At 33.5% G+C, this 25,916-nt stretch overlaps 2 protein-coding genes and 1 non-coding gene across 3 annotated transcripts in view; 1 reads left to right on the top strand and 2 right to left on the bottom strand.

Annotated features, from left to right (window-relative positions):
• Nucleotides 1-25,916, top strand: part of LOC125817435 (serine/threonine-protein kinase Nek5-like) — a 200,868-nt gene that overhangs the window by 125,942 nt on the left and 49,010 nt on the right. The window lies entirely within an intron of this gene.
• LOC125817530 (7-dehydrocholesterol reductase-like) lies at nt 11,731-21,020 on the bottom strand. Its single transcript, XM_049497077.1, has 13 exons — nt 20,701-21,020; nt 19,461-19,683; nt 19,220-19,275; nt 18,297-18,399; nt 18,131-18,196; nt 17,837-17,950; nt 17,032-17,158; nt 16,790-16,890; nt 14,123-14,248; nt 13,971-14,035; nt 12,783-12,864; nt 12,541-12,623; nt 11,731-11,938 (listed from the first exon to the last, which is right to left on the bottom strand). Exons 1-13 carry the CDS (start codon nt 20,790-20,792, stop codon nt 11,872-11,874), a joined length of 1,305 nt encoding a protein of 434 aa, XP_049353034.1. The 5' UTR covers nt 20,793-21,020; the 3' UTR covers nt 11,731-11,871.
• Nucleotides 22,820-22,893, bottom strand: TRNAN-GUU (transfer RNA asparagine (anticodon GUU)). Its single transcript has one exon. It is a non-coding gene; the product is annotated as a tRNA-Asn (tRNA).

Here is a 25,916-nt window from a genome sequence, read left to right on the forward strand (position 1 = left end):
GGCGTGTTAGGGTCAGAAAACGAGAAAGAAAAGTCGTCGGGTTTTTTGGGCGGTGCCTGGGCCGACGCGCCACCAATACGCCAGGGGTGGCTGGCGCGCTAAGCCAGCCAGTACGCCAAGAATAATGCTTTGTAGTTTAGGGGCTGGCACCTCGTGCCACTCAGTGCGCCAGGGTCACCTGCCCCCACCCGTTCTCCGTCGTTTCGTCCGTCTGAGTTCTTTCGAAGGGTACATTTACTCTCTTTTGATTATAAAGACTCTATAGTACTTCTAAACACCTAGAAATCATTCATAACACGAATCATAACCTTGAATTCATAATTCAAATTTAAGGTAGAGCTAAGAGTTAATTCTTGAGAGTTCTTTCGAACATTTTGAGAAGGTTCCTTTGAGTCTTTTTGAGGAGTTTTCTACAATTTCTAACAACTTGTTTCAAGACTCGAGCAAGTGAGTATGAGAATGAGGAGAATGTAGTCATGAGCCTACGTTATCATCACGAGATCCTTCATATCATGAACCATAACTCTTGAAGTCACAATTCAAATTCGAGAGAGAGTTAAGAGTAGAGTCCAAGAAAATCTTTGAATTCAATTGTGAATCCTTTGAGATCAACTATCGATTTGAGCTAAGTTTTGAGGAAGTAAGTATGAGAACGAGAAGAGTCGTATACATGAGTCTCATATTGTTATGTAGTCCTCGAGTCGAGTCGCTCATGCCCATAAATTCTGCATGAACTTCGTAAACTGAGCATCTTTGAGAGGAGTAGTATCTTCAAGTTCTAAGTCTTGAGTATTGAGTTCCTAACCCTTTTGAGATTATATTCCTAATCATGGCACTATTACATATTACTCATGAAGTCCTTGAGTTGAGTTGTTTATTCCCATAATTCCTTATGAACCCTATGAGTTGAGCATTCTTGAAATGAGTTGTATCATGAAGTCCTTGAGTTGAGTTGTTCATGCCCATAATTCCGCATGAACCCTATGAGTCAAGCAGTCTTGAGATGAGAATTATCATTGAGTCCTCGAGTTGAGTAGTTCATACCCATAATTCTGCATGAACCCTATTTTGAGAAGGATGTCCTTGAGTTGAGTAGTTCATGCTCATAATATCGCATGAACTCTATGAGTCGAGCAGTTTTGAGATGAAAAGTATCAATGAGTCCCTGAGTTTAGTAGTTCATGTCCATAATCCCACATGAACCCTCCTAGTCGAGCATTCTTGAGATGAGTAGTATCATTGACTCCTTGAGTTTTAGAGTTGTTGAGTTCCAAGTATCGAGTTCTATGTATGGTTATTGAAAACCTTGAATTGAGTCGTTCACGTCCATAATTCGGCATGAACCCTATTTTAAGAAGTTTTTTTACAAATTATTTTAAAACTTGTTTTAAAGACTTGAGCATATGAGTTTGAGGAAGACTAGAGCTGAGTTTATTTTCTCTAAAATGATATATGGGAACTAAGTATTCTCAAGAGTAAATGTTTTCACATTTAAAAAATGAGGAAACTGAGATTTCCAAAAGAGTTTTGAGCAGTTTGAGTACCATCTCTTTTAAGAGAAAGATTTTCAGTAATAATCTCAAATTACAGAAAGAGTTATGTTTTTAAAAACATATGAGCTAGTATATTTTGGGAGTAGCATTGAGCACCGATATGGGGACGAGTTCAGATAACTTAAGTCTCCATAAACCATGTAGCCAACGTGGGTAGAAAGGGTCATACTATTCAAATGAATACTAAATGCTTTTTAAGTATAGCTTAGTGGATCCACTTAGTTGAGAAGTTCTATACCCCGGCAAGGTATAGGACAGTTCTGGCAGCGTGAACGAGACGATGTATTATCACATAGCTCATAATGATGGTTGTCGGTTAGAGAATCTCCCACAGATTTATATTGTATTTTTATACACAAACTGAATATTATTGTATTTTTTCAATACACATTGAGTTTCTATCTACAATTTTACAGCTTTCCATATATATTGCATCTTTTATTTTTGCTTTATCCCTGAGTATCATGAGTTGAGTATCTTGTTCTTGAGTTGAGTTGAGTCGAGTGAGTTGAGAAGAGGTAAGTATGTTTCCTTTTTATCAAGTTCAAGCTTATGTTTGTGCTTTAAAATTCCTCTTACATGCTCGTACACTCCATGTACTGAGTCATTTGGCCTGCATCGTTTCATGATGCAGATACAAGTATTCAGGATCATCAACAGGCGCTTCGTTGATACCACTTGCAGTTCGAGTTAGCTATGGTGAGTCTCCTTGCTTTCGGAGGGTTTCATTTACTTTTCAGTTTAGTTAGGATGTCGTGGGTCATGTCCCGACTTCCATCTTTGTCATTTAGAGGCTTCATAGATAGATAGTAGAGTTTGAGAAGTCTGTTTCATTTATTTTGTTAACTGTTTTAAAGACAAGAGTTGCATATTTCTAGCGAGTTGAATATATTATTTTATTCGGAGTTAATCTTTTGAGTTAAAGATTTTGTAATTGAGTCCAATGAATTTTATTCAGTTTTAAGCTTTGTATGCTTGAGTTAGTCTTCCGCTTGTAGTCAGCCAGGATGAGGGTTCGCTTGGAGACCAGAAATGGTTCTCAAGTACCGGCCACGTCCAGGGTGTAGTCCCGGATCGTAACAATAAATTTGGAGTAATTTTAATTTATCGTACTATCATTACATTTAAACTCTCTATCATAACTATATATATATATATATATATATATATATATATATTACATTTCTATTGGCACAATCTCATACAATATTTTTTGTAAAACATAAGATATTGTATAATTCAATCGAGAGAAATCAATAAAATGATCAGGTCATAATTAAAATCTGAATCGAAATAATTTAAACTATCAAAATTAATATTATAGACCACAAGGTATGAAATTGAGTCGTTAACATATTAATGTATATGGAGATGAGAACACTATTTTAAGGTATTTAAACATTGACTGGATTTTTTTAAATTATTATTAATAATCTACTTACCTATTTATGATAAAGATTTTCTTACTAAGATTATGTTTTGGTAGGTTCTAAGAAAATTGGTAGGTTCAGATTAATTTTGACTTTATCAAATCTAATATAAATCTGTATATATGGAATGTTATTTAAAAAAATTCCCAATATTATCCTATAAAAACACCTCATACCAACTATAAAAATTCTTCTTTTGTTCCTTATTTTTCACCTCTCAATTGCATCTCTATTTTCTTTTTCTCTCTATACATGTCATCCCCTTTTGGAGATCCTATTTCACGTTTTTCTATGTCCTCCAAAAAAAATTCCCCAATTCTTATGTTTGGAGTAATTCTCCATGTCCTAAATGCTTTAATAATAATATTTTATTCTTTTCTTCTTTTAATGATACAATATGTATAAATAATATACCAACATTGTATCCCCTTTATTTTTCAAGAAAAGAAACATTAGAAAAGATTTTATATATATATATTTATATGTGTGTGTGTGTATTTAAGAAGAATATTAATACATAAAATGGTGGGTTAATTTGTATTTGTCTCTCTTCATTTTATTTATTTATTATGTCTATTTATATAGTTTACTGCTAGAAGTTGATATTGAAGAATATAATAGTATAATCAAGTGAATTTGTTGGATTAGCAGTTGGATGAGATAAAGTGTTGGATTGAAAAATAATTAAGTCATGGGTTTCTTGAAAAATGTGACAGAAGTTTCGAATTCTTTCAAGATATAGTGAATATTTTATGAAAAGAAAGTGAACTTCACATCTCTCAACACGCAACAAAAGGCGCGTTACAAGTGCTAATAGATGCTTGTCCATGGGGAAGAAACAAGCATAAGATCATCGAATCAGGAGCCATATTTGAGCTCATAGAGTACTTATTTTATCCTAAGAGTACTTATACGTAATCTAGCAATACATTATGTGGGCGAAATGGGATAGGGAGTTGGGCTTTAGGGGTGGGGTTGGGTGGATGGTAAAGGGTGGGGACTGAGAATATAGGGTGGGTTGGGAGGAGAATGATCTTGAAATGCCGTTTATAAAACTTGTTTTTCCTTCTTTCGTTAGAGAACTTATTTTCCTCATATTTAAGGAGTTTGTTTTCCTAGAATAAATATTTTTCAAAATATTTAGCCGATCAAGCATGAGAAGATTGAAAAACATTTTTCAAAAAATGTTTTTCAATATTCCTATGTTTGGCTGATTAATATGTTTGGGAAACATTTTTTCTCTAGGAAAGCAAGTTCCTTAAAATGAGAAAAATGACTTCATAATGGAAGTAGCTAAGGGAAAGCAGGTTTGATAAATGGCATTCCAAGTTTATTGTCTCCTCTCCATCCACCCAATATCTCCAACGCCCACCCATGAACCTCCACTTTCTATTACAGCCCGTGTCACAGTATTTTCCAGAAAAGTTTCTACTTACTTATCAGACACTAGAACACAAGTATGAAACACACTTACTTTCCAAAAAAATATTTTCTAAGAAATCATTTTCCATGGTAAACATTCTCCTTCTACGGTTCCTCTAAACACTAAAAAAAATTTCCCTTCGATTAAAAAAAATCTATTTTAGAAGAGAGTTTGAGATCTACTTAATTTATCACTACGCCCTCCCATACATAATGTGATATTTTAGATTTTGAATTAAGAAAACAATTTAATAACGTACATTAATTAAGAGGGTTATTTAACTAAATTACCTAATTTACTCATAGGAAAATTCCAAGAAGTATTCAACAAAAATTAAAAATTTGTTCAGATCATTTATTAAACAAAAGTATATTTGTAAACAAAAATTAAGTTAATTCCTTTTTTTCGTAGTATCTTGAGATTTCCCAACCTAATCCAGATTTGGACAAAATTGGAGTCATTAAAGTCTAGGGAAATTTGGTTGTAATTGGGTGATCTAATTATAATTTTGATTACATGAATGAATAGCTAAGACGTTAAGAAATCCGTACGACTTTACGGAATTGAATTCGGGCGAGTAGAACTCCCGAAATTGATCTTAGCGTGAACAGGTAGTTTCTGAGTGTCGTTAGTTGAAGGTGTATTGTGAAATGGGGTCTCGGAATTATTATTTTTCTCACTGTTTCCATGCAAGCCGCTGAGGAGGGATTTCTGCCGCCAGGGCGGGGCCGCTGTAGCGGGGTGAGTACCGTTGTGGCAGGACAGTCTCGACTTAAAGTCGGAAACAAACCCCAAAAACATTTTATTCTACAATTTTCAAGCTTGAGAGCTAAGGAACGAACCCAGGGCTTTTCTTGACAGTTTTCCACCATTCTTGAGGCTAAAGGTAAGATTTTCACTCTTCGAATCCGATTTTCGATCCGTAGAACGTAATCTAATGGGTAATTATTGATGGGGAAGGGTTTTGATCTAGAAATTATGGTGGAAAAAACCTTAATCTGGGTATGAGGATCATGGATATGATCTAGGGTTGACAAAATTGTTAGTAATTCGAGTTATTAGTTATTGTGTCTTGATTCTTGTGTTACATTGATCATTTGTAGACCAAGAACAAGCGAAACGAATACAGAAAGGGAAGAATCAAGTTTTTTAGGGGATTCAAGCTTTGTTTGAGGTAGGTGACGGTTGTGATTTCATGATTATGTGAGATATGTTTGTTCTTGCTTCATTATAATACGTATATGTATGTGAATGTTGCACAATTGATCATACTAATTGTAAATGAGGATAGATAAATGATGAATGCCATGAATCGTGACTTGATTGTATGATTTTGATAATGTACTTTGTGATTGTGATTGTGGCTTGTTGAATGGATCGGGTGTTGCGTTCTGACACACTAACTTGGATCGGTTGTCATGTTTCGGCATAAATATTGGATTGGTTGCCACGTTCCAGCATAAACATTGGATCGGATACCATGTATCGGTATGTTAACAGTTTGGGTTTGAGTTCCATGAGAGGATCATTGACTTGACATAACTGTATATCTTAAGAATTGTGAAATCATACGTTGTTCGTAAATGTTATTGATATTGTATATGTTTGGTGTATGCATGTTATTATTATGTTGTAATGGCTTATGTATGTTGCACTTATTGGGATAGCCGTGTGATCCTACCAGTACACCATGGTTGTGTACTGATACTGCACTTACTCTTTCTTTGTTGAGTACAGGGTATCTTCAGGAGGCTATTGACAGACCTCGCTTAGAAGATCAGTGATTGTTCGAATTCAAGGGTGAGTCAGTTCTTCCGGGGTGCCTTGAGTTCTCTTTCTGTTTATGTCCACATTCCGGACTTAGACTAGTTCTTTAGTTAGTCTTATGTATAGTTTGGGGTTGTACCCTTCTTGTTTAGACTTATAGACTTGTTAGATTTTTGGTATATTGACTTTCAGGTTTTAGATGTTCTTTCCGCATTTGTTTAGTTGTTAAATTTTTGTTGGAGTTTATGGGATCTCCTTATTTCTTTCCTTAGCAATTAACTTGCTTCTGTAACCTTAAATGTCTTAGTATTTTGATTAAGTTGGTTAGCTAATTAGTATAAATGGTTCTCCCATAGAAGGGTTAGTGTGGGTGCCAATCACGACGGTCTGGGTCGTGACAGTTCAGTATTACTATAAAATATTTAGAAGACTTGTTTTTTTTAGACTTGTTTGTTTGAATGAATGAAGAGGATACAAAAGAAAATTGTATAAACTCTCAAATTTATTTATGTTTTGATAATTGTGGTGGCCGAGCCAACTTGGGCACACCTCGACTAGTTTCACGAGATACATGTCACCTCCCACCAGCAACAAGTATAAGGTAACTTTGTCCACCAAGGCTAAAGCAAATGAGAAGAAGTCACCGAGTTTTTCTATGCTGGAAATTGAACCTGAGACCTTGTGGTGCTCAACTCAAGTCTTAAATATTTTTATAAAAAACAAGTTTCCTGTAACATCTCGTAAATTGAAATAACTAGGAAAAAGTTAAGAAATTGGAAATAATAGTTTTTGGAAAGTATATAAAATCTGGAAAATTGTGAAGTATGTTAAGTTGAGTTTTTGGTCAACTTCAAATGACCATAACTTCTAGCTCAAGATGTGTTAGGTGTTTTTCCAGGTATCGTAGGAAAGATCTTGGAATAATCTTTCCAACGCCACCGAGTTAGCTCGATTCTGAGTTCGTATGAGTGAGATATGCCCTTTGGAAGTTGGGCTGTTTGGTTAAGGAAAGTCCAATCAGGATTTTGGAAGGGTATTTGGTCTTTTCCTTACCCTATTATTTTAATTTCGTTTTTGGTAATTATCTAAGGGTCTAAACTGAAATTGTTCAGTTTACGATTTTGAAATTAGAGTTAGGGTGTTTTTGGAGAAAGAACGCAAGAGGAGAGAAGAGGAGAAAAAAGCCAAAGATCATCGTTCGTAAGGTTTTTGCTTGTGGATTTCGCCAAGGGGTGATCCCTACGAGGTATGTGAGATCACATAGCGTTGGGTTAGTTCACCCACTCGCTAATCATGATTCAATTCAGTGAAGTATGTTAGATTTGAAAGTAAATCCTTTGAGTTCTTGATGAAATTCATTTGAATTCTTGTGGGTTGTGTTGTTGGAGTTTTCTAGAGATTTGATTCATGTTTTCGGGTGTAATTCGAGTTGAATCTAATATATATTGAGGGTATGAATGATTCTAAGTGTTTGGGGAAAGAACCAAGTGAAATTAGAGGGTTTAAAGATGAAAAATGGAGAAGAAAAGTTGGGGAACACCTAGGGAGGGTCTTGGGGAGTCGCGCCTCTCAGAGCCCCAATAGGGATCTCTGAACTTTGACCTCTGGGGCACCGCTCCAGCCAGAGCGCCCCAATTCAGTTTCAGAACTTCAAGGGTTGGCGCCCCGCGCCTCTCAGAGCGTCAGGGATGTCAGTTCTTCCCATTTCCTTCCCAACTTTTCGTACTAGTTCCTTAGCAATGTACCGATGTTTTCCAGTTGATTCCAACACTCTTAGGTACATCTAAACATCATGAAATCATCCATAAACATGAGATCATGAACCTTGAATCCATAATTCAATTCAAGAGAAGTTAAGAGTCAAGTCTAGAAGTTAAGAAGCAAGTCAAGAGAAGTTTATAATTTTTTCTAAAGTCTTTCGCAAACGTTTTAACTTTGTTTTAAGACTTGAGTTTCAAGTTAAGTAAAGAGTAGTAAAGAGTAAAGATTTAAGTTCATTTCTCCAAAAGCTATAAGGGAACTAAGTATTCCCAAGAGTTTAAAATGTTTTCACATTTGAACAAGAAAGGGAAACATCGATTTCCAAGAGAGCTTTTAAGCTAAAGCTTTGAGTAATTATCTCAAACAAAAGAAAGGAGTTTTGATTTAAAACATATGAGCTAAGTATATTTTGGGAGTAGTATTGAGCACCGATATAGGGATGCGAGTTCATATTAACTCAAGCCTCCATAAACTATGTAATCATCATGGATAGTAAGGGATCATACTTTTTAGATGACTCATTAAGATGCTTTTAGCATAGACTAGTGGATCCACTTAGTTAGGCGTCCTATATGACGACAAAGTATAGGACAGTTCTGGCAGCGTGGACAAGACGATGTATCACCACTTAGGCTCATAGTGGTGGTTGTCGGTTTGAGAAACTCCCACAGAAGCTATCTTACTTTATTTTATGAGTAAAGTTGAGTTGTTATTGCATTTTCTTTAACGAACTACGTTGCTTTTATTGTTTTATAAAGCTTTTCATATATTGCATGTGTTTCATTGCTTTGTTATGAGTTAAGTTATTCATCAGTTGAGAACAGCCAAGGTAAGTGTTTCTTTCAGAATCTTTTCAAGCCTATGTTATGTTTAGCATTCCAACTCGCATACTCGTACATTTAATGTACTGATGTCAGTTGGCCTGCATCGTTTAATGATGCAGACACAGGTAACCAGGAGCAGTATCCAGCGCCTCGTTGATCAGGTTCAGCATTCAGAGTCAGTTGGTGAGCCTCCTTGCTTTCTGGAGGGCTCCTTTTTATCATTTGCTTTCTAGTTTTCAGTTGTTAGGATGATCGGGGGTCATGTCCCAACATCCCTCTTTGTTCTAGAGGCTTCATAGACAGTTAGTAGTTTAGTTGTCTTAACATTATCATTTCATATGTTAAGACTTGAGTTGCCATTTTGGCCAAGTTGAATGTTTGACTTTTTAAGCATTCTCAGTATTTTATTATTCAAGTGAGTACAATGCTATTTACCATTATAAATATGCATAGAGTCTTCCGCTAAGTAGGTAAGCCAAGCCAAGGGTTCGCTTGGGGCCAGTAATGGTTCTCAAGTGTCAGTCACGTCCAGGGTGTAGGCTCTGGGCGTGACAATGTCCTCCAAAAAATTTCCCCAATTCTTATGTTTGGAGTAATTCTCCATGTATATAAGTTTATCTCTTGACTAGATATCCAACAACATATCAATATAATCCCAAAATAAGGATTGGAGAAGGTAAGACGTCTAAAGACCTTATTCCTATCTTCATAAAAGATTGTTTTTGATAGATCTTCGGATCAGTAAAGTCCTAAATGCTTTAATAATAATGTTTTATTCTTTTCTTCTTTTAATGATACAATATGTATAAGTAATATACCAGCATCGTATCCCCCTTCATTTTTCAAGAAAAGAAACATTTTTCTCCCTTTATTTTTCAAGAAAAGAAACATTAGAGAAGATCATATATATATATAATTTAAGAAGAATATTAATATATAAAAAATGGTGGGTTAATTTGTTTTTGTCTCTCTTAATTTTATTTATTTCTTTATTTATTATGCCTATTTATATAGTTTACTGCTAGAAGTTGATATTGAAGAATATAATAATATAATCAAGTGAATGTGTTGGATTGTCAGTTGGATGAAGATATAGTGTTGAATTGAAAAATAAATATGTTTCTTACTTATTTTTCAGTGTTTGTTAAGTAAGTTAAAAAAAAAAATTATCTTAAGAGTATTTATATATAATCTAGCAACACATTATGTGGGCAAACTGGGATAAGGAGTGGGTGGGATGGTTAACGGGTGGGGATTGAGAATATTGGGTAGGTTAGGAGGAGATAATAATCTTACAATATCGCTTATGAATCTTGTTTTCCCTACTTTCGTTAGAGACGTTATTTTCCTCATATTTAAGGAGCTTATTTTCCTAGAAAGAATATTTTTCAAAATATTTTGACCAACAAACATGGAAAAAATTGAAATTTCCTATGTTTGACTAGTCAATATGTTTGGGAAATATTTTTTCTATGGGGAAAACAAGTTTCTAAAAAAATGAGGAAAATTGACTCCCCTAATAGAAGTAGCCAAAGAAAAACAAAATGTATTAAGCGCTATTATAAGTTTATCGTCTTCTTTCCACCCATCCAATCTCTCAACCCCCATCTCTTGACCATCCCACCCACCCTGAACCTCCACTTCCTATCTCAGTCCGCGTCTACTATTGGTAGATAGATAACATACTTATAAATACTCTTAAGTTAATATTTTTTTAACTTACTTACCAAACACTAGAACATAAGTATGAAACACACTTATTTTTCAGGAAAATAATTTTACGAAAATAAAACATTTTCCTTCCACTTACATTAAAAAATTTCCCTTAGATTAACAAAAAGTCTAGTTTTGAAGAAAGCTTGAGATCTACTTAATTTATCACTACGCCCTCCCCTACATAATGTGATATTTTAGATTTTGAATTAAGAAAACCATTTAATATCGTATATTAATTAAGAGGGTTATTTAACTAAATTACCTAATTTACTCATAGGAAAATTCAAAGAAATATTCAACGAAAAATTAAAAAATTGTTCAGATCATTTATTAGACAAAAGTATATTTGAAAACAAAATTAAGTTGATTCCTTTTTGGGTTTTTTAAAATTATTTACTTTTATTAATTACTATTAAAGCCTTGAAGTGGTGGGAGTTTAATTTTTTTTTTTAAAAAAAATATTGGTTAGAACATTTGCTACTGAATTTCCGTCCTAAAAAATACTTACTTTTAATTAAATTTGAAAATTACTTACTATAGAAATTAGCTTTATCATATTTTTATTTAATTATGGCTAATTTTCACTTGCCATCAACGGAGAAGGTACATAAGCTTGCGTTTAGTCATACATTTTATAAAACTTCGAAAAGGGTTTCCAAAGTTGTATGGAAAAATAAGTTTTGAAACTTAAAGTTATGTTATATTTGTGCAATAAAAAGATAATACCGTGCTGGTACCATGAGCTTCAAGAGTAAAACATTTTTTATGTTAATTAGAAAATGTATGAATAGTTCAGTATTACTATAAAATATTTAGAAAATTTGTTTGTTTTAATGAATGAAGAGGCACATTTTAATTTTGTACAACCTCCCTTTTTTTTTATAATCGAAAAATCTTTTAACTGATATACGATTTGAAACTAAGTGAATAATACACTTTATCGCTCCACAACAACAATCAAACTCGTGACAAGCACCTAAGTAACATATCATGTGTCATGCTCTTACCACTAAACCAAAGCCTCAAAACAATATAAAAGGGAATTGTATAAACTCTTAATTTATTTATTTATTTATAACCATGGTGTCCGAGCCAACTTTGACACACCTCAACTAATTCCACGAATACATGTCACCTCCCACCAGCAACAAGTATCAGGTAACTCCATCCACCAAGGTAAAAGCAGATGGGACAAAGAGAAGTCGCCGAGTGTTCTTTTGTGCTGGAATTGAACCTGAGAACTCATGGTGCTCAACTCACGTCTTAAATATTTTTATATAAAAACAAGTTTCCCAAAACTGTTAGAACTAATAAGTATACATACAAACACCAACATGAAGAGCCTACAAAAACACATCAAACTTTATTGTGAAGCATTCTTAGAAGTCCAAAAATCACTAGTAAATTCCTGGGATAACTCTGTAAGGAACCTTTTCGCAATACAATTTCCAGTACTTGCCATACCTGCAAAGCAACAAAATTTGGTTGAATTTTCACCCTTGGAAGAGTACAATGTACCACAAATAACTGATAACATGAATATATAATAGTTTCGTAACGATCTTTAGGGACAGATCAAGACGACCTTCCGGCTACTCTACTAACTTTTTTTTTCTCAAACAGTGGTGTCTAGGCCAGCTTTTGTCCATCTCAGCTACTCTACCTGCTACGTGTTAACTCCCACCAACACATATACCGACTACTCTGCCCGTTAAGGTCTAGACAAATGGGGTAAAATCACCAAAGTTTTTGTCTTCTATTGGGATTTGAACCCCTAGTCTCATGATTGTCAATCATTTTATTGACGTCTAGGTCACGCCCTCAGGTGCTACCTCCAGGGATCTATTATGCCAGGGGGGTGGCGGGATGCCAGGATAATTATTTTGAGAATATAATAAGTTGATTTTGTCCACGAGCAAAGGAATCGATAAGTTCTCAAGTCTTGTTAAAAACACAACCAGCAAGACATATGACCATTACTAATCAATTTGATCGAGTTTGTTAGTGAGAAGAGTGGAGAACCATTTGAAGAATCCAGGTAAAAATGAGGGTGTGTGCTTTCTTACTTTGCCTTGCATCGGTCGTCGTCCCTTTTAGCTCGATCGAGAAGGAGGATTATTAGAAAGATGACGTAGAAGTAGGGAATGAACTGCAAGTACAAGAAAAAGTAAAGAAGGGGGACAGGATGTTAGATTTCAGCAATGTCAAGAACAAAATGCAAAATGCAAGAAAGACAGAATTGATTATGTAATTCTCTCTATTAAGGACAGAAGAAAAATACAGAGTAATGATGTAAATGAACGCTTACGTGGTTGAAAAGAGCTGGTACACTCCAGAAAAATGCCGCTAATATTTCTGGAACATAGTGGAAATGGCGAGCTAAGCCCCACCTGCAAAATGGTTTAAACATATTATATAAAATGTATGATGTCTCAAGCCGCTAATCCTCTATAAGCAAAATATTTGACATGTATTATACATCAATATATGAATTTGTTTGACGTTGGAAAAGAGGACGTATGAAAAGTAGAACAAATACTAAATGCTTTTCTTAGAAATATACAAGGTATTTATTCAGAATTCCTTGTTAAATAACTGGTAATATAGGAGAATAACAAAACAATTTCGTAGTTTTACAATCCAGTACACAACTTAGGAGTAAGCTAATTGACTGAGAACTAACTAGAATAGTTGATTGATTGCTGCATTAGAACATGCTCCGTAACTGTCCAGTAATGAAGAGAGAGTAATATGGATGCCATAAGCATTGCTTCCTTTACTGTCTAGTCATGCTACAAGACTGATGATTAATGCTCAATGAAACAGGTGCTGTGCCTTGGAAGAAGATATGGAGAACAAAAGCTCCACACAAAGTTGCATGTTTCACATGGTTAGTGACTAAGGACTAAGGAGGCAAGTCAAGCTCAAGAGAACTTAACAGAAGAGGGGCATTGTACTATGTACAAGATGCTTTTTGTGTGGAGAAAGGTCGGAAACTATTACCATCTATTTTTGCATTGTCAAATGACTAATCAGCTATGGCATTTATTCCTAAACATAAGTGGGACTTCAATGGATGATGCCTAGCAATCACAATGATCTACTAAGTAGCTGGAATAAATCAGGCATGACTAAAAGCCAAACAACCATCCTTGCTTGCGTTTGGTGGACAATTGGGAGAGGAAGGAACTCACGATGTTTTGAAGGCAAACCAAGCTCCATCCAAAAAGATCAAAATGACCTGTAGTTTGTTATTTTGCTTTTGGTGCAAAGAATAAGTGAATGATGATGAATCAATTTTAGATCTTATAGAAGCCCTACAAGAATAGGATTAGAATACATTCTTAACTGCTGGATTTGACTACTGATGTATATACTTTTGCAGCACTTTCTTAGTGCTGAATTTGATACAATTATTACCTCCCCCCCAAAAAATCTTGTAGTGTCTAAATTGCAGAAGTAAAACGTCAGCAGGAGAACAAAGAAAGGAACTGACCATCCTGATGTCAGCAGAAGGCTGGTCTTTTTCTCACCAGAGGTAGTAGTGTATGCGGCGACTATCTGCATTGAGTGAAAGAACCAAGTCAAAAATCATCAAATAAGGGTAAAAGAGTTCGAAAAATAAATTCACAAATGGTATCATTTGACCTTAGATGGAGTCTTTCCCCAGACAGTGCATTTTCCATTTGTTCTCCGAAACTCTTGCCTCTGCCTGTCACAATCATAGTTGATATATATGCAGAGAAGACCAGCCACTAGTATATAAAGGGCAAGCTGAAATAACAGAAAGAACTTTCCTCGTTAGAAACCGAAAGCAATAAAATTGCATATGTTCTCCAAGTCATTTTACTACATGTGGTTTCCATAAGCAGGTTGATGCAATGCACCAATGATCAATTTCAGATAACACATTCTCACTCAATGTTTTGTAGCCAAAAATTTGCCTTGCCATGTATTGGATATTTTCATGACAAAATGGCAAAGAAGAAGAAACTATCAAACTGGTGCGTCGGGGCAAATCATAGCAATTTACAGAAAGATCACGTGAAAGACCATTGTCCCCAAGGGAAGACCCCTAATTGACAAAAGAAAATACGCAACCTTTCTCTGCTTCATTGGACAGTTCTAGAATGGGTTTTGTTTTTCTGTTATGCAGAACATTTATACTACATCAAATGAAACATGTGAAAACTAATGAAACAATCCATATGAACTACGAAGTACATCCACCATCCCAAGTTGTAAAATCTAGAGCGGGTCAAATAAGTTTGATGAACATTAGGAAAATAATTGTACTCATAATTCTCTCCTTTTCAGATACTTATGTCACTATAAGCAAATGAATGTGTGTGCTCTACAAGCCATGTTAATACATGTAGTTTTTTGTAGTGGATTGAAGTAACGGAAGTTTCAAATTATCACATGCTGAGAGGCGAATAAGAAACTATAACATTGGATAGTCAAACTTCTAACCGTAAAAAGTATGTTGCTACCAATAGGGACAGGTAAATTCGACATACTCTAATCTAAAAATGTTCTAAGGTGTGTTGGGTGGGGTAAAAGGTTGCAATTCTCGGGGAGTCAAGTGAAACATCATCATCCCAAGGGTAGACCCTATTGGTAAAAGTGAACACTCAATACAGAAACCTTTCTTTGTCATTTAACAATTCTAGAATGTGTTCTGTTTTTTCTTCACACGAACATTTAAAATACCAGAAATGGAACATATCATTGGAAATATAAGATAGAACTCATCTGAAGTACTCTCACGAACCCAGATTGCGTGTTCTAGTTTCTCTTAAGAAGGTTGACTCAATGTCTACAATCAAACATTATCATTTAAAATTAAACTATGCAAATTACCAACTCTTTGACTAAAAACTTATACTCCTTTCCTCTAATTTTATATGACGCATTTGAATGTAGTATTCTAATTTTTCCATATCTATAGTGGTGATCGAATAAAATATCAAAGGAATGATCAAAAGAGTAAGTAGTATTGTCGAACCAATCAAAAAAATAGTATGGTCGAGAAAAACCACATCAAAGTTATTTTTAAGAAGTTAAGCAAATGTGATCTTGAAAATGTGAAAGTCATTGAAAAATACTGTTAGACTGGTGGCAATTATCTAACAACTTCAAAATGAAAAGAGAGTCGTATCAACTAGAACAGAGGAAGCAATAAAGCTAATGTTGAAGAGAGTAGTGGACACCCTGAAAACTGATGTCAAAGAAAATGAAACAAAGGAGAAAAATTACACATCCATGCAACAAAAGAAATGCTAGCTTGGCAAGAAATGAACATGTTAGCCTTTGATGAATGGCCGAATGGTCTCATTTGTTCATATTATCTGTTGTGCTACAAATGGTTGTGCCAGCAATGGGACTTCCGTCATACTTTAAAGAGACGAATGTCGATCAGAAGATATTCTAAGTACATTATTTCGCATCTCCAGGGATTTTCTCAAGCTTGAAACTAATACGCCACAACTTCTGACTCTATCAGAGAGTTTGGAAGAGTATCTATCTTATATGGTCTATCATGGTTGGTACTCTATACCATATGCTCAACAATCACCCTCATTTTCACTCTTCATTATTTCCTAAAGTTCATTCGATTTAAAAGTGTTTTTGAACTACACTTATCTGTCTACAAAAGTTAGAAAGCCAAACTGTGAAGAGATATTTCAGTTCAGCAGAAATATGATGCCTTTCTTGAACCTTCCACCTTCAGCAACATTATTTGAGTGAAATTTTGACAGCAAGCTACTACTTTCTTAGTATTACTGCAAAGAACATTTCCCATCATTTGTCTTAAGCAACCTTTTGTGCTAGGCAATGGAATGATGGTAGTAGAGTAGTCGATCTGATCTCACACGCTAGATGATTAGCAGTACTTTTAACCACATTGTGGGCCGTGAATCGTGATTGAGTATTTCAGTGCATGAACTAGATGTGAATATGGTTCACTAAGAACATTCTTAAAATAAGTTGATAAAGATGAAAACTAAGCACATGATGTGCAGGATATGTGTTTGTCATGGATTCGAAGCCTGCCACAGACAATAGCCTGGTAATTAAGTGGAGAAGGGAAGAGGGACGAACTTATTATCCATTGAGTTTCGAACTGTACTCCACCAGCCCCCGGGGGTTTCTTGGTTATCAAAAATTCAAAATAGAAGATGAAGACTAAGTAAAAACTTAGTACAAATCCCAAAATAGTAGTTGAGTATAAATAAACAGTAAGTAATGCTTATTGGAAATAACTTTATATCTAATATACATATAGCAAATTCTTCTTGGATGCAAAAATACCTGAAGCCCAAGATTCACAGGCTGTTTAACAAGGTACATTCCAGGAGACGTATATATGCTTGGAACCCACACCAAGCATCCCCAACATATATAAAAGCCAGCTGCCAAAACAAATTTGAGATCCAGAGAAGATTATATTTAGGTATCCATGGAAATAGAGAAACTAGAAATGTCAGCATTTGCAATCAGAGCACTGGAAAGGTACTGGCTATATCAATAAAGAAAACACAGTGCGCACAAACCTCTGTCGTGTGCAATATCCATTGTGTTCCAGTACCCAGCTTCCCACCAAAAGAATTTTGTGACATACACCAACATCAATATCGTATTTACAAGCATGGAATCAGATACACGCCCATATTCTTCATGCTGAAAAGTAAGAATATGTCATACAAACTATCAACTATCAAACATCAAAATGAAGTTCATATAAATTGACTACGTCTTTCTATTGACAATCAACTGAAATCCAGGTAAAGAATATTAGGGTTCAAGGTGAAAGAATGAGTACAAAGTAAAGAGACCTAAGCTGTGATAGGGTCATTCAAGTAAACATTATTACTCCCTCCTTTTCGATTTGTTTGGCATGCTTTCCTTTTTAGTCCATTTCAAAAAGAACGACTCTTTCCTCTTTTAGCAACTCTTTAATTTCATCTTTCCATGTGGCATGTCTAAAACCCCAAAATTTTGACATATCTTTAATTTAAGACCAGAAGATTCAAGACTTGTTTACTTTCTTAAACTCCATGCCAAGTCAAAATTGGTCAAATAAATTGAAATAGTCAGAGTACTTCAAATAATGCTCCACTGTTTTTTCCATTAAATGGTATAAGAAAAAGTGTTTCTTGCTAATCCTGTTAAACATTTATTGACGGAAGCAAACGAATATTACATTATTTTCTTACTTGCATGACCTAAAAACTAAACAACCGGCAAAGGATCACCAATAAATGGATTGTAAAATTCACCAACTCTGGAAACAATAGAACCGAGAAATATTGGGATAGTTTTAATTCTCACTATCAAGGACTTCGTTACATCATTTACCTGCTTTATGCAATAAGTGACAGCAAGAACTGCCCAAGACATCATACCAAATCTGCAGTTTGTGAAGACTTTAATATCGAAGTGTTTGCCGATACGAGGATAAAGCTCCATACCCTGAAAGAGTTCAGAAGGTTATAAATTATGACATCACTTTCAACTTCAGAGTTGATGCAAGTACTAGATATTTGACTTTCTTGACTAAATTTGTGGTATAACATCATCATGCTTATTTTTCCTATAAAGACACAAAATGAAGTACTGAAGTTCACAGTTAAATGTTAAAAAGATGCTTACCCAATAGAAGTCAACTATTATGTTCCCTGATGAACCGGAATCAGTGGAAGATGGTGCAATATGACCCTTATAAATTATAAATGTCAGCACAAGGTGTCAGACAGGTATTATACAAAATAAAGAATAAGAGATAAAGAGGTATACTGAGGGTACTTAAAATACTTACTTTAATGTACAATAAAACACAGAAGACTAAACTCCCAAAAATAAGTGTAGACAAAATCTCGCCCAGATGGTCATAAACAATTGCAGGATTAAATATTCCAAACCTGAAAGACACAGGAAAAAAAAGCATAGCTAGAGAGCATGAACTGATGAGGTTAATGGACCATAATAAGCACCATTCTCACAAACAATAGCTAATAGATAAAGAACAATCAAACAAGCAAAGGTTCTGGACGTCAGCAGTTGTTAGAGTGTCTCATATATGTTGAGACAATGTGATTTTATCTCCTTATATTATCTTGGATATTCCTTAAATATGCTAACTTTCGGTTTAGCCTAAGGTTTAATTTCTTTTGATATGGTATTAGAGCAAGCAAAGGTTTTGGATTCAAGTCTTACAACCACCCATCATAAAACATATTCATGTGTTTGGCCCGTGGAAAAAACTAGACCTACTAGGGAGCGAGTTGAAGACATATTAAGTAAATACAAGTATGCCATCTCTACAAACTTGAACTTTTAAAAGAGGCAGTCACACAATATCAACAAATACACAATACAAAACAACAACAACATAGGGGTCTGGAGAGGATAGAGCGTACGCAAACCTTTAAAGTGCACCAAAGTTCGTTATTTTTGTTGTGTTTGTTAGTGTCTGTATTAATATTTGGAAGAATTGATTTGTGTTTGTTTATATGAAAAAACTTTTTATCTGTTTAATACAAATTGTTGACGCCCTAAACACAAAAGAGCTTCTTTTTATTTTTGGATTCCCTTGATGAAATTCATGTCCCCAACACTGATCCTTCCCAAGCAATCTCAAGCTGAAGCTCGCAAGTGAGGATTACGAACCAATACTATAAAGAATCGAGGTCTCAAGATTCAGAAAGCAAGTCAAAAAGGAAAAATTGATGAAATCCCTACCACCAGAGACTGATATATGTGATCAGTGTCACTGCATATGCTGCCATGCCATTAGCCTGCGAGCAGTAGAGGATGTAAGAGGCAAGTTATACAGTTGAACAATGAACAGAGCAAAGACAGATCATAGCACATCAATCATTGCATCACTTGAAATAAACTCAACTAAGACAAGCTACACAAACTATAAATGCAAGATGCAGTGATGCACAATGTACAAGTGTATAGCACAACTGTTAAATACCTTATAGACAGGCCTATGTCCAGTTGGAGATATTGGGCCTTCAACTGTTTTACCAGGCAATAGAAGCTGTAGTGCCGCCTCAAATAGAGCATAACAAATGATTAGCTTCCCCGCAATTGCAGTAGGTTTTGGCCAAATATCGATTAATCCTTGCAAGCCATTTTCCCTTAGATGATTGAACGTTTTCAAGATAGACCCATCAGCGTGTACATTTGTATACCACCTGCACGTAACCCATTAAGGTCCAAAAATTAGTGCAGTTATATAATTTCAACTCCTCGTCAAGAGACTTTTGAGCTACTGTAGATAACACAGTGGAAAGATCTGTAGCTAAGGCGGCACAGATCATATATTACTGGTGAAACATTCAAACACTTCACAGCAGGATCAATTTGTAAATTTTTATTTACATAGCATTTTTACACCTTTCACATGACTAAATGCAAATCATGTTCTACATATCCTATTTAATACTCAACCACTTTCTTGCTACATTATGATCTCTCACTATGGGCCAATTAACGAATGTCTCCGGAAAGAAACCACTGAACCATATTTTAAGATCATACTAACTATAATTATGACTCAGCAAATGTGTACCACAACCGGTCCCATAACCCCATAAAAGATGGGGCTGCAGTAGGTAGACTACTAGCAAAAAGTAGTCTATTGATTGTGAATCCTCTGAAAACTGAAAGGTGGAGCATAACAGATGCACATGCTTTATTTAACCAAATCCAAGTCATATTAACTACAAGTAGAATATATACTTATTGGAGTAACTTGTTATTCCTATTTCTACTTTTCATCCCCTTCAAAAGAAAATTTCATCCTCTCTGGTGTCTCTCTTTTTAGACCTCCCAAATCCAAAAGGGGTCGTTAGGTAGTTAGTTTAAAGTTGAGTTATACAGGTATTACATCGTGCATAAGTAATACCATGCTTGGTTAGCAAACTAATACCAGCATATCTCTAACCAAACACCTGCTTCTTTAGGGCCTTTAACAAATGAATATCAATTACACCAATAACACATTTTAATAACTAGAAGTCAGTTAAACTATAGCAAGCAAATCAAACCAAAACTAAACAAAAAAACAAAAAAGATCCAATCTTTAACTCATGGTACAACAAACCATTCAAAGATCTTTTAAACAAGAAAACAAAAACCCCAAAACAAGAAAAGACAGAAAATGAACCAAAAAAAAAAAGATCAATAGGAAAAGTGGGTGTTGGACTTACATGAGGATTACAAAAGGGGGTGTGAAAGATAGAAGACTGAGCATTGATCCATAAGTGATTAATGGGGAGTGTACCAACTTGTTCTCCACCATTGTTTCTTCTTCTTCTTCTTCTTCCTCAATCAATTGAGCTTTTGGTGATTTTGGGGTTTTGAAAAAAATTGCAATTACAGAAGTCTCCGCCTAATCTTGAATCTTGACTTTGTAGACTTTAATTGACTGGTTTTTAGTGCTTTGTGTCTACTCTACTCTACTCTCCCTACTGCAGTGGTGTGGGACCTGTTCTCAGATTCTCTCAATTATTAAGATCTGTTGTACTGACTAAAATGTTAGTATCTTTAAGATCATTTATGTTTGGATAAAAATCGGTTCAAATTAAAATTATTAGATAAATTAAAGAGAAAAAGGACAAATATATTTTCAAACTATCATAAATGGTATGTAGATACCTTTCGTCATATTTTTGGGATATTGGTACCCCTTCCATCCAAAAACTAGAGCATATATGTTTTTCCCTCTAATAGAAGATTAAATAGGAACACGTGGTGCAATCTTAATCGTTGATCAAATATTTAATAAATGTTGTGTCGGTTGATAAGATTATGACTTGTGTATGCCTGTTAGTATTAAGGGTACATATATTTTAGTTTTTGAACGATAGGGACACCAATATCCCAAAAATATGACGAATGGTATCTGCATACCATTTACGATAGTTATAGAGTATATTTGTCTTTTTTCCCTTAATTAAATAATACCCCTCTCTTGATTGAGTTAAGAACTCAATTAACTTGTATCTATACTCAATCTACAATATTTATAGTGAACCTCAGTTATATATGTGTAAATAATTTTTTTACGATTAATTACACGATAAATAATTAGATATGATGTAAAGTAAATAACAATACAATATAAAATAAATAGATTCAATGATCAACGCTCATTTACTATCCATAAACTTATAAATAAGAGTTGAGTCTGAGATAACCATGGTGGGACGGGATATTGTAGGTGTAGTTAAAAGCATAAAATTACAACGATAAAATGAAAGGAAAGGAATTTGGGAACTCTATACTTCAACTATGTTTTTCTATTCTCCAAAACTCTATTATAGGCAAAACTCTGAGATAACTATGCAACATCAATTTTCCCTTTTTTTATGATGACAAACACATAAAACAAGTTCCTCTTGAGAACCAGATTATCATACTGACTCTGAGAAATGAATCAAGTTCTTTATGTAGCATGTCCGGTCTCTTAACAAGTTTGTCAAATCATCAAAATAAGACAGTATTATAACATCTATGCTTCATTGATTAACACCCCTACCTCGCATCTCCGCTTTCTATAGTATTTGTCTAAATTATATACAAATATTCTTAGAATAATATCTTTTACTTACCTACTGAACACCAAAAAAAAAAAAAAAAAAAGTAAAAAATCACTTATTTTTAAAAAAATATATTTTTTTCATACCGAATATACACCTTATTATGTATTGCAAGTGAAGTCGATAATTTTTTTTTTTTAAGGAATCTATCTTATATGCTAGAAATGAAAAACCTTAATGTTTTAATGCATGGGACGCTTTGATCTTGCAGATGGAGGTGGAAGAACTTCCATGAGGTGTGTGTACAGTTTGTCTATTTAATTGGTAAAGTTTTGAAGCATATAAGATCCAAAATTTTAATGAGTTAATCACTTGGTTCTCGTAAAATAATATTATTCTACGATATAATAATATACTCAATGTATTTTCATAAATAAAATCAAGATTGTGTGTAAGCAGATCTTACCCTTTACCTCGTGAAGGTAGAGGGAAAAAAAATTATGATATACTGTTTTTAGATTTTCATCAGCTCACTGAGTTTGGTTTTAATGGACTATACACATGCAACAACCTTAAGAATGACAATACTTGGTATCTCATCCATTATGACTGATTGACTATAAATACTAACCAACAAGGTAACAACATATCCAGATTATTTTCGATAGTCACTCGATAAGAAAACTAACAACAACTTGCCTAATGTGATCCCGTTCCATGAAGGGGTTGTTCTCGATAGATACTCGATGACTAAATATTTTTTTAAAAATAAAAAATAAAAAACTAACGCTAGAAGGAGGGCTTGAACCTCCGACCTTGTGGTTAACAGCCACACGCTCTAACCAACTGAGCTATTCCAGCACATGTTCCTATTTTGCGTTTGGTTATTTAAATACAACAAGACAAGCTTTTATATATGTATATTTATATATTTCTGCCTCACTTGTATAAGTTGTGCCTCTCTTTTAATTATGGAGGAGTTGCTAATGCCAATTTCAGATAAAAATGTATGAAGTTGTGAGTTGTGACCTTGGCGGCTAAATAAATCTCAATCATCAATTTTTTAAAATAATAATAAATCTTATAAACATATTTTGTAACTATTTTATTTTATTTTCAATTCGGTGTCCAAGTTCCATATTAAAGTCCCGATTAAATTAAAATCGCACACTGCAAAGAATCATTCGGGAATGGGCTCAACAATTTTTTCTCCATTGCTGGGCTCAAATCCGAAACATCTAATGAAGGATAGAGCAGTCTCACCACTGCACCACAATCTGTATTGATAACCAATAATTAACTTATTATTTCATGTAAAGCGAAACAAAACAAATTGAAATTTGGGAATCAATGGATAGAAAATATGTTGTAATCTTAAATAAGAAAAGAAAATATTCTTTCATCTAAAGTTATCTAGTGTACTAAATACCAATTAAATATTTAAAAAATAAATAAATATAAGCTAAATGGGAGTGACATTGGAAGTATATACTGGCAATACACTATGGCTCGTCAAAAGTTATCAAAAGTATACATTCACTATACAATACAGTGTACATATATATGAGCTATACATTGATTATACCTTATGATACACTCAAAAAACTAAATATTATTTAACTATACATGAAGTATATATTGACTATACATGATTATACATTGACTATTCAATCTCGATCAGTCGAAATCACCTCTAAATAGTCCCAAATTTCAGATATAAAATCCTCTCAATGTTTCAAATCTTTTGATATATAATTCGCTCAAAACAATTCACGTTTGTGGTACACAAATTTTAAAGAAGAAGAAAAAATAACGAAGAGGAGGAGAAGCTATTAATGGCGAAGTGGGAAGGAAGAAGAAGAAAATTTGGCTAATTTTAGTAATTTTAAAGACTTGGCAAAAAAAATTGGTAATTAAAATAACTGAATGGTCATTTCTTATAATTTGCCCTAAAGAATTTTTTTTTTCTTTTATATATAACTTGGGCTACTTCAAGTCTTTTGATATATAATTCGCTCAAAATGATTCACGTTTGCAGTACACAAATTTTAAAGTAAAAGAAAAAATAACGAAGAAGGAGGAGGAGAAGCTATTAATGGCGAAATGGGAAGGAAGAAGAAGAAAATTTGGCTAATTTTAGTAATTTTAAAGACTTGGCTAAAATTTTGGTAATTAAAATAACCGAATGGTCATTTCTTATAATTTGCCCTAAAGAATTTTTTCTTTTATATATAACTTGGGCTAGTTCAAGTAATGATAAAAGAGTTGGGCTAAATTTTATATAAATCAGATAGCTCAAGGGTAGTGGGCTTCAATTTCTCATATTTACTTGAATTGTTTTAAGTAAGGGAAAATTTCCAAAACAACAATATTTTAGCTTTTAATGAGATTCCTTAGCAATAGTTTCACTATTTATTTATAATGTCAATATTTTAATTTGTTAAGGATTGAGTTATGTATTTATTTATTTTGATTAGTTTGAAAGAATACAAATAATTAATAATTGAATAGAGAAAATCATGGAACAAAAAATTTCAAAAAAGGTAATTTTTTTAAAAAAATTTAACATCAGTCACGTTTTTGAAAAAACATATGTTGCCATTTTTCTTTCTAGCGTTTTTTCTTTGTTCTTAAGAATTTCAATTTTTTTTTTTGAAAACAGTAGTTTGTTTTTTATATCTTATATGAGTGGAAGTGTTGGAAAATTTCTAATGTCCTCTGTTTTGGATATTTAAATGTTTGAACTTATTTGATTATGTGTCCATTCGAAATGTATTCGAATACCTAATGATATGTATAACTAATTTAAAATACAAAAAATGTTGGAATTGATTTATGATGAATACAACTCTTTGGCATTCTAGTTCAAGTACAAAAATAAAGACAGTTGTGTAGTATATACCAAAATATAAATACAAATTAGTTGTAGATCGAAATGATATTGAAAAATACAGTTGCGATGAATACATATATAATACATAGAATAAGTTTATTCAAAATAAATTGTATTTAGATTTCAATATCCAATTTTGTTATATTATTATTTCACTTTAAATTTGCAGAAAGTATTTTCTAGCTTAGTTTTTATTTCAAATATTAGGTTGTATTTCAATATCATTTTGTATATCAACCACAGAATGAATACCAATAATTTTGTATTCCCCTTCTTGTGATGTATTCGTCGCACAATTTTATATATTATGTATTCATAAAATTATATTGCTTTAGCCAAATAAAATACAAAATATGTCTTAATAAGTTTGTATTTCAAATATCATGTTGTATTTCAGTATGATTTTGCATTTCAAACGAAAAAATGAATACCAATAAGTTTCCATTTCCCTTCTTATAATGTATTCGTCACAATTCTATAAATTATGATTGAATCATAATTTATAGAATTGTGACGAATACATTATATACCTATTTAAATCACTACAAACTAAAAAAGAAATAAAATATTTTAAAATAAAAATACAAATGATGAGTAAAAGAAAAACAATTGACAAACAAAAATTAATATGAATACAATTGTGGTATGAATACAATTTTGTAACCTTCTTATTTGACTGTCTTTCTTCTTCTTCTTCTTCATCTACTATGTTCTTTTTTCCGATTTTTTTTCATCAAAATCGAATCTGAATCCGTATTCACTTGTGCAGTAGTAACCCTATAAGCAAAATTTGAAATTATTAAATATGAATGTATAAAAAAATCAAACAATATATGATGTATGTGTGCTAATGTAGTTACTACAATCTACTAAATCTCAAATATGAAAACAAAATTTTTGATAATTTGAATTTCGAAATTATCAAAAATTAGAATGTATTATATATCAAACAAAATAAACATACATATGAATTTCTAGATTCTCCAAAATC

Source organism: Solanum verrucosum, unplaced genomic scaffold (assembly GCF_900185275.1).
Source record: "Solanum verrucosum unplaced genomic scaffold, falcon-dt-bn FXZP01000434.1, whole genome shotgun sequence".
NCBI classification, from domain to species: domain Eukaryota; kingdom Viridiplantae; phylum Streptophyta; class Magnoliopsida; order Solanales; family Solanaceae; genus Solanum; species Solanum verrucosum.

Coding starts and splice junctions, on each gene's coding strand:
- LOC125817530 (XM_049497077.1), bottom strand. CDS start 20,792: ATGGTGGAGAACAAGTTGGTACACTCCCCATTAATCACTTATGGATCA. Junction 18,400..19,219: donor ACATATATCAGTCTCTGGTG/GTAGGGATTTCA, acceptor TGTGTCTTTCAG/GTTTGGAATATTTAATCCTG. Junction 17,159..17,836: donor TCACTTATTGCATAAAGCAG/GTAAATGATGTA, acceptor CTTACTTTTCAG/CATGAAGAATATGGGCGTGT.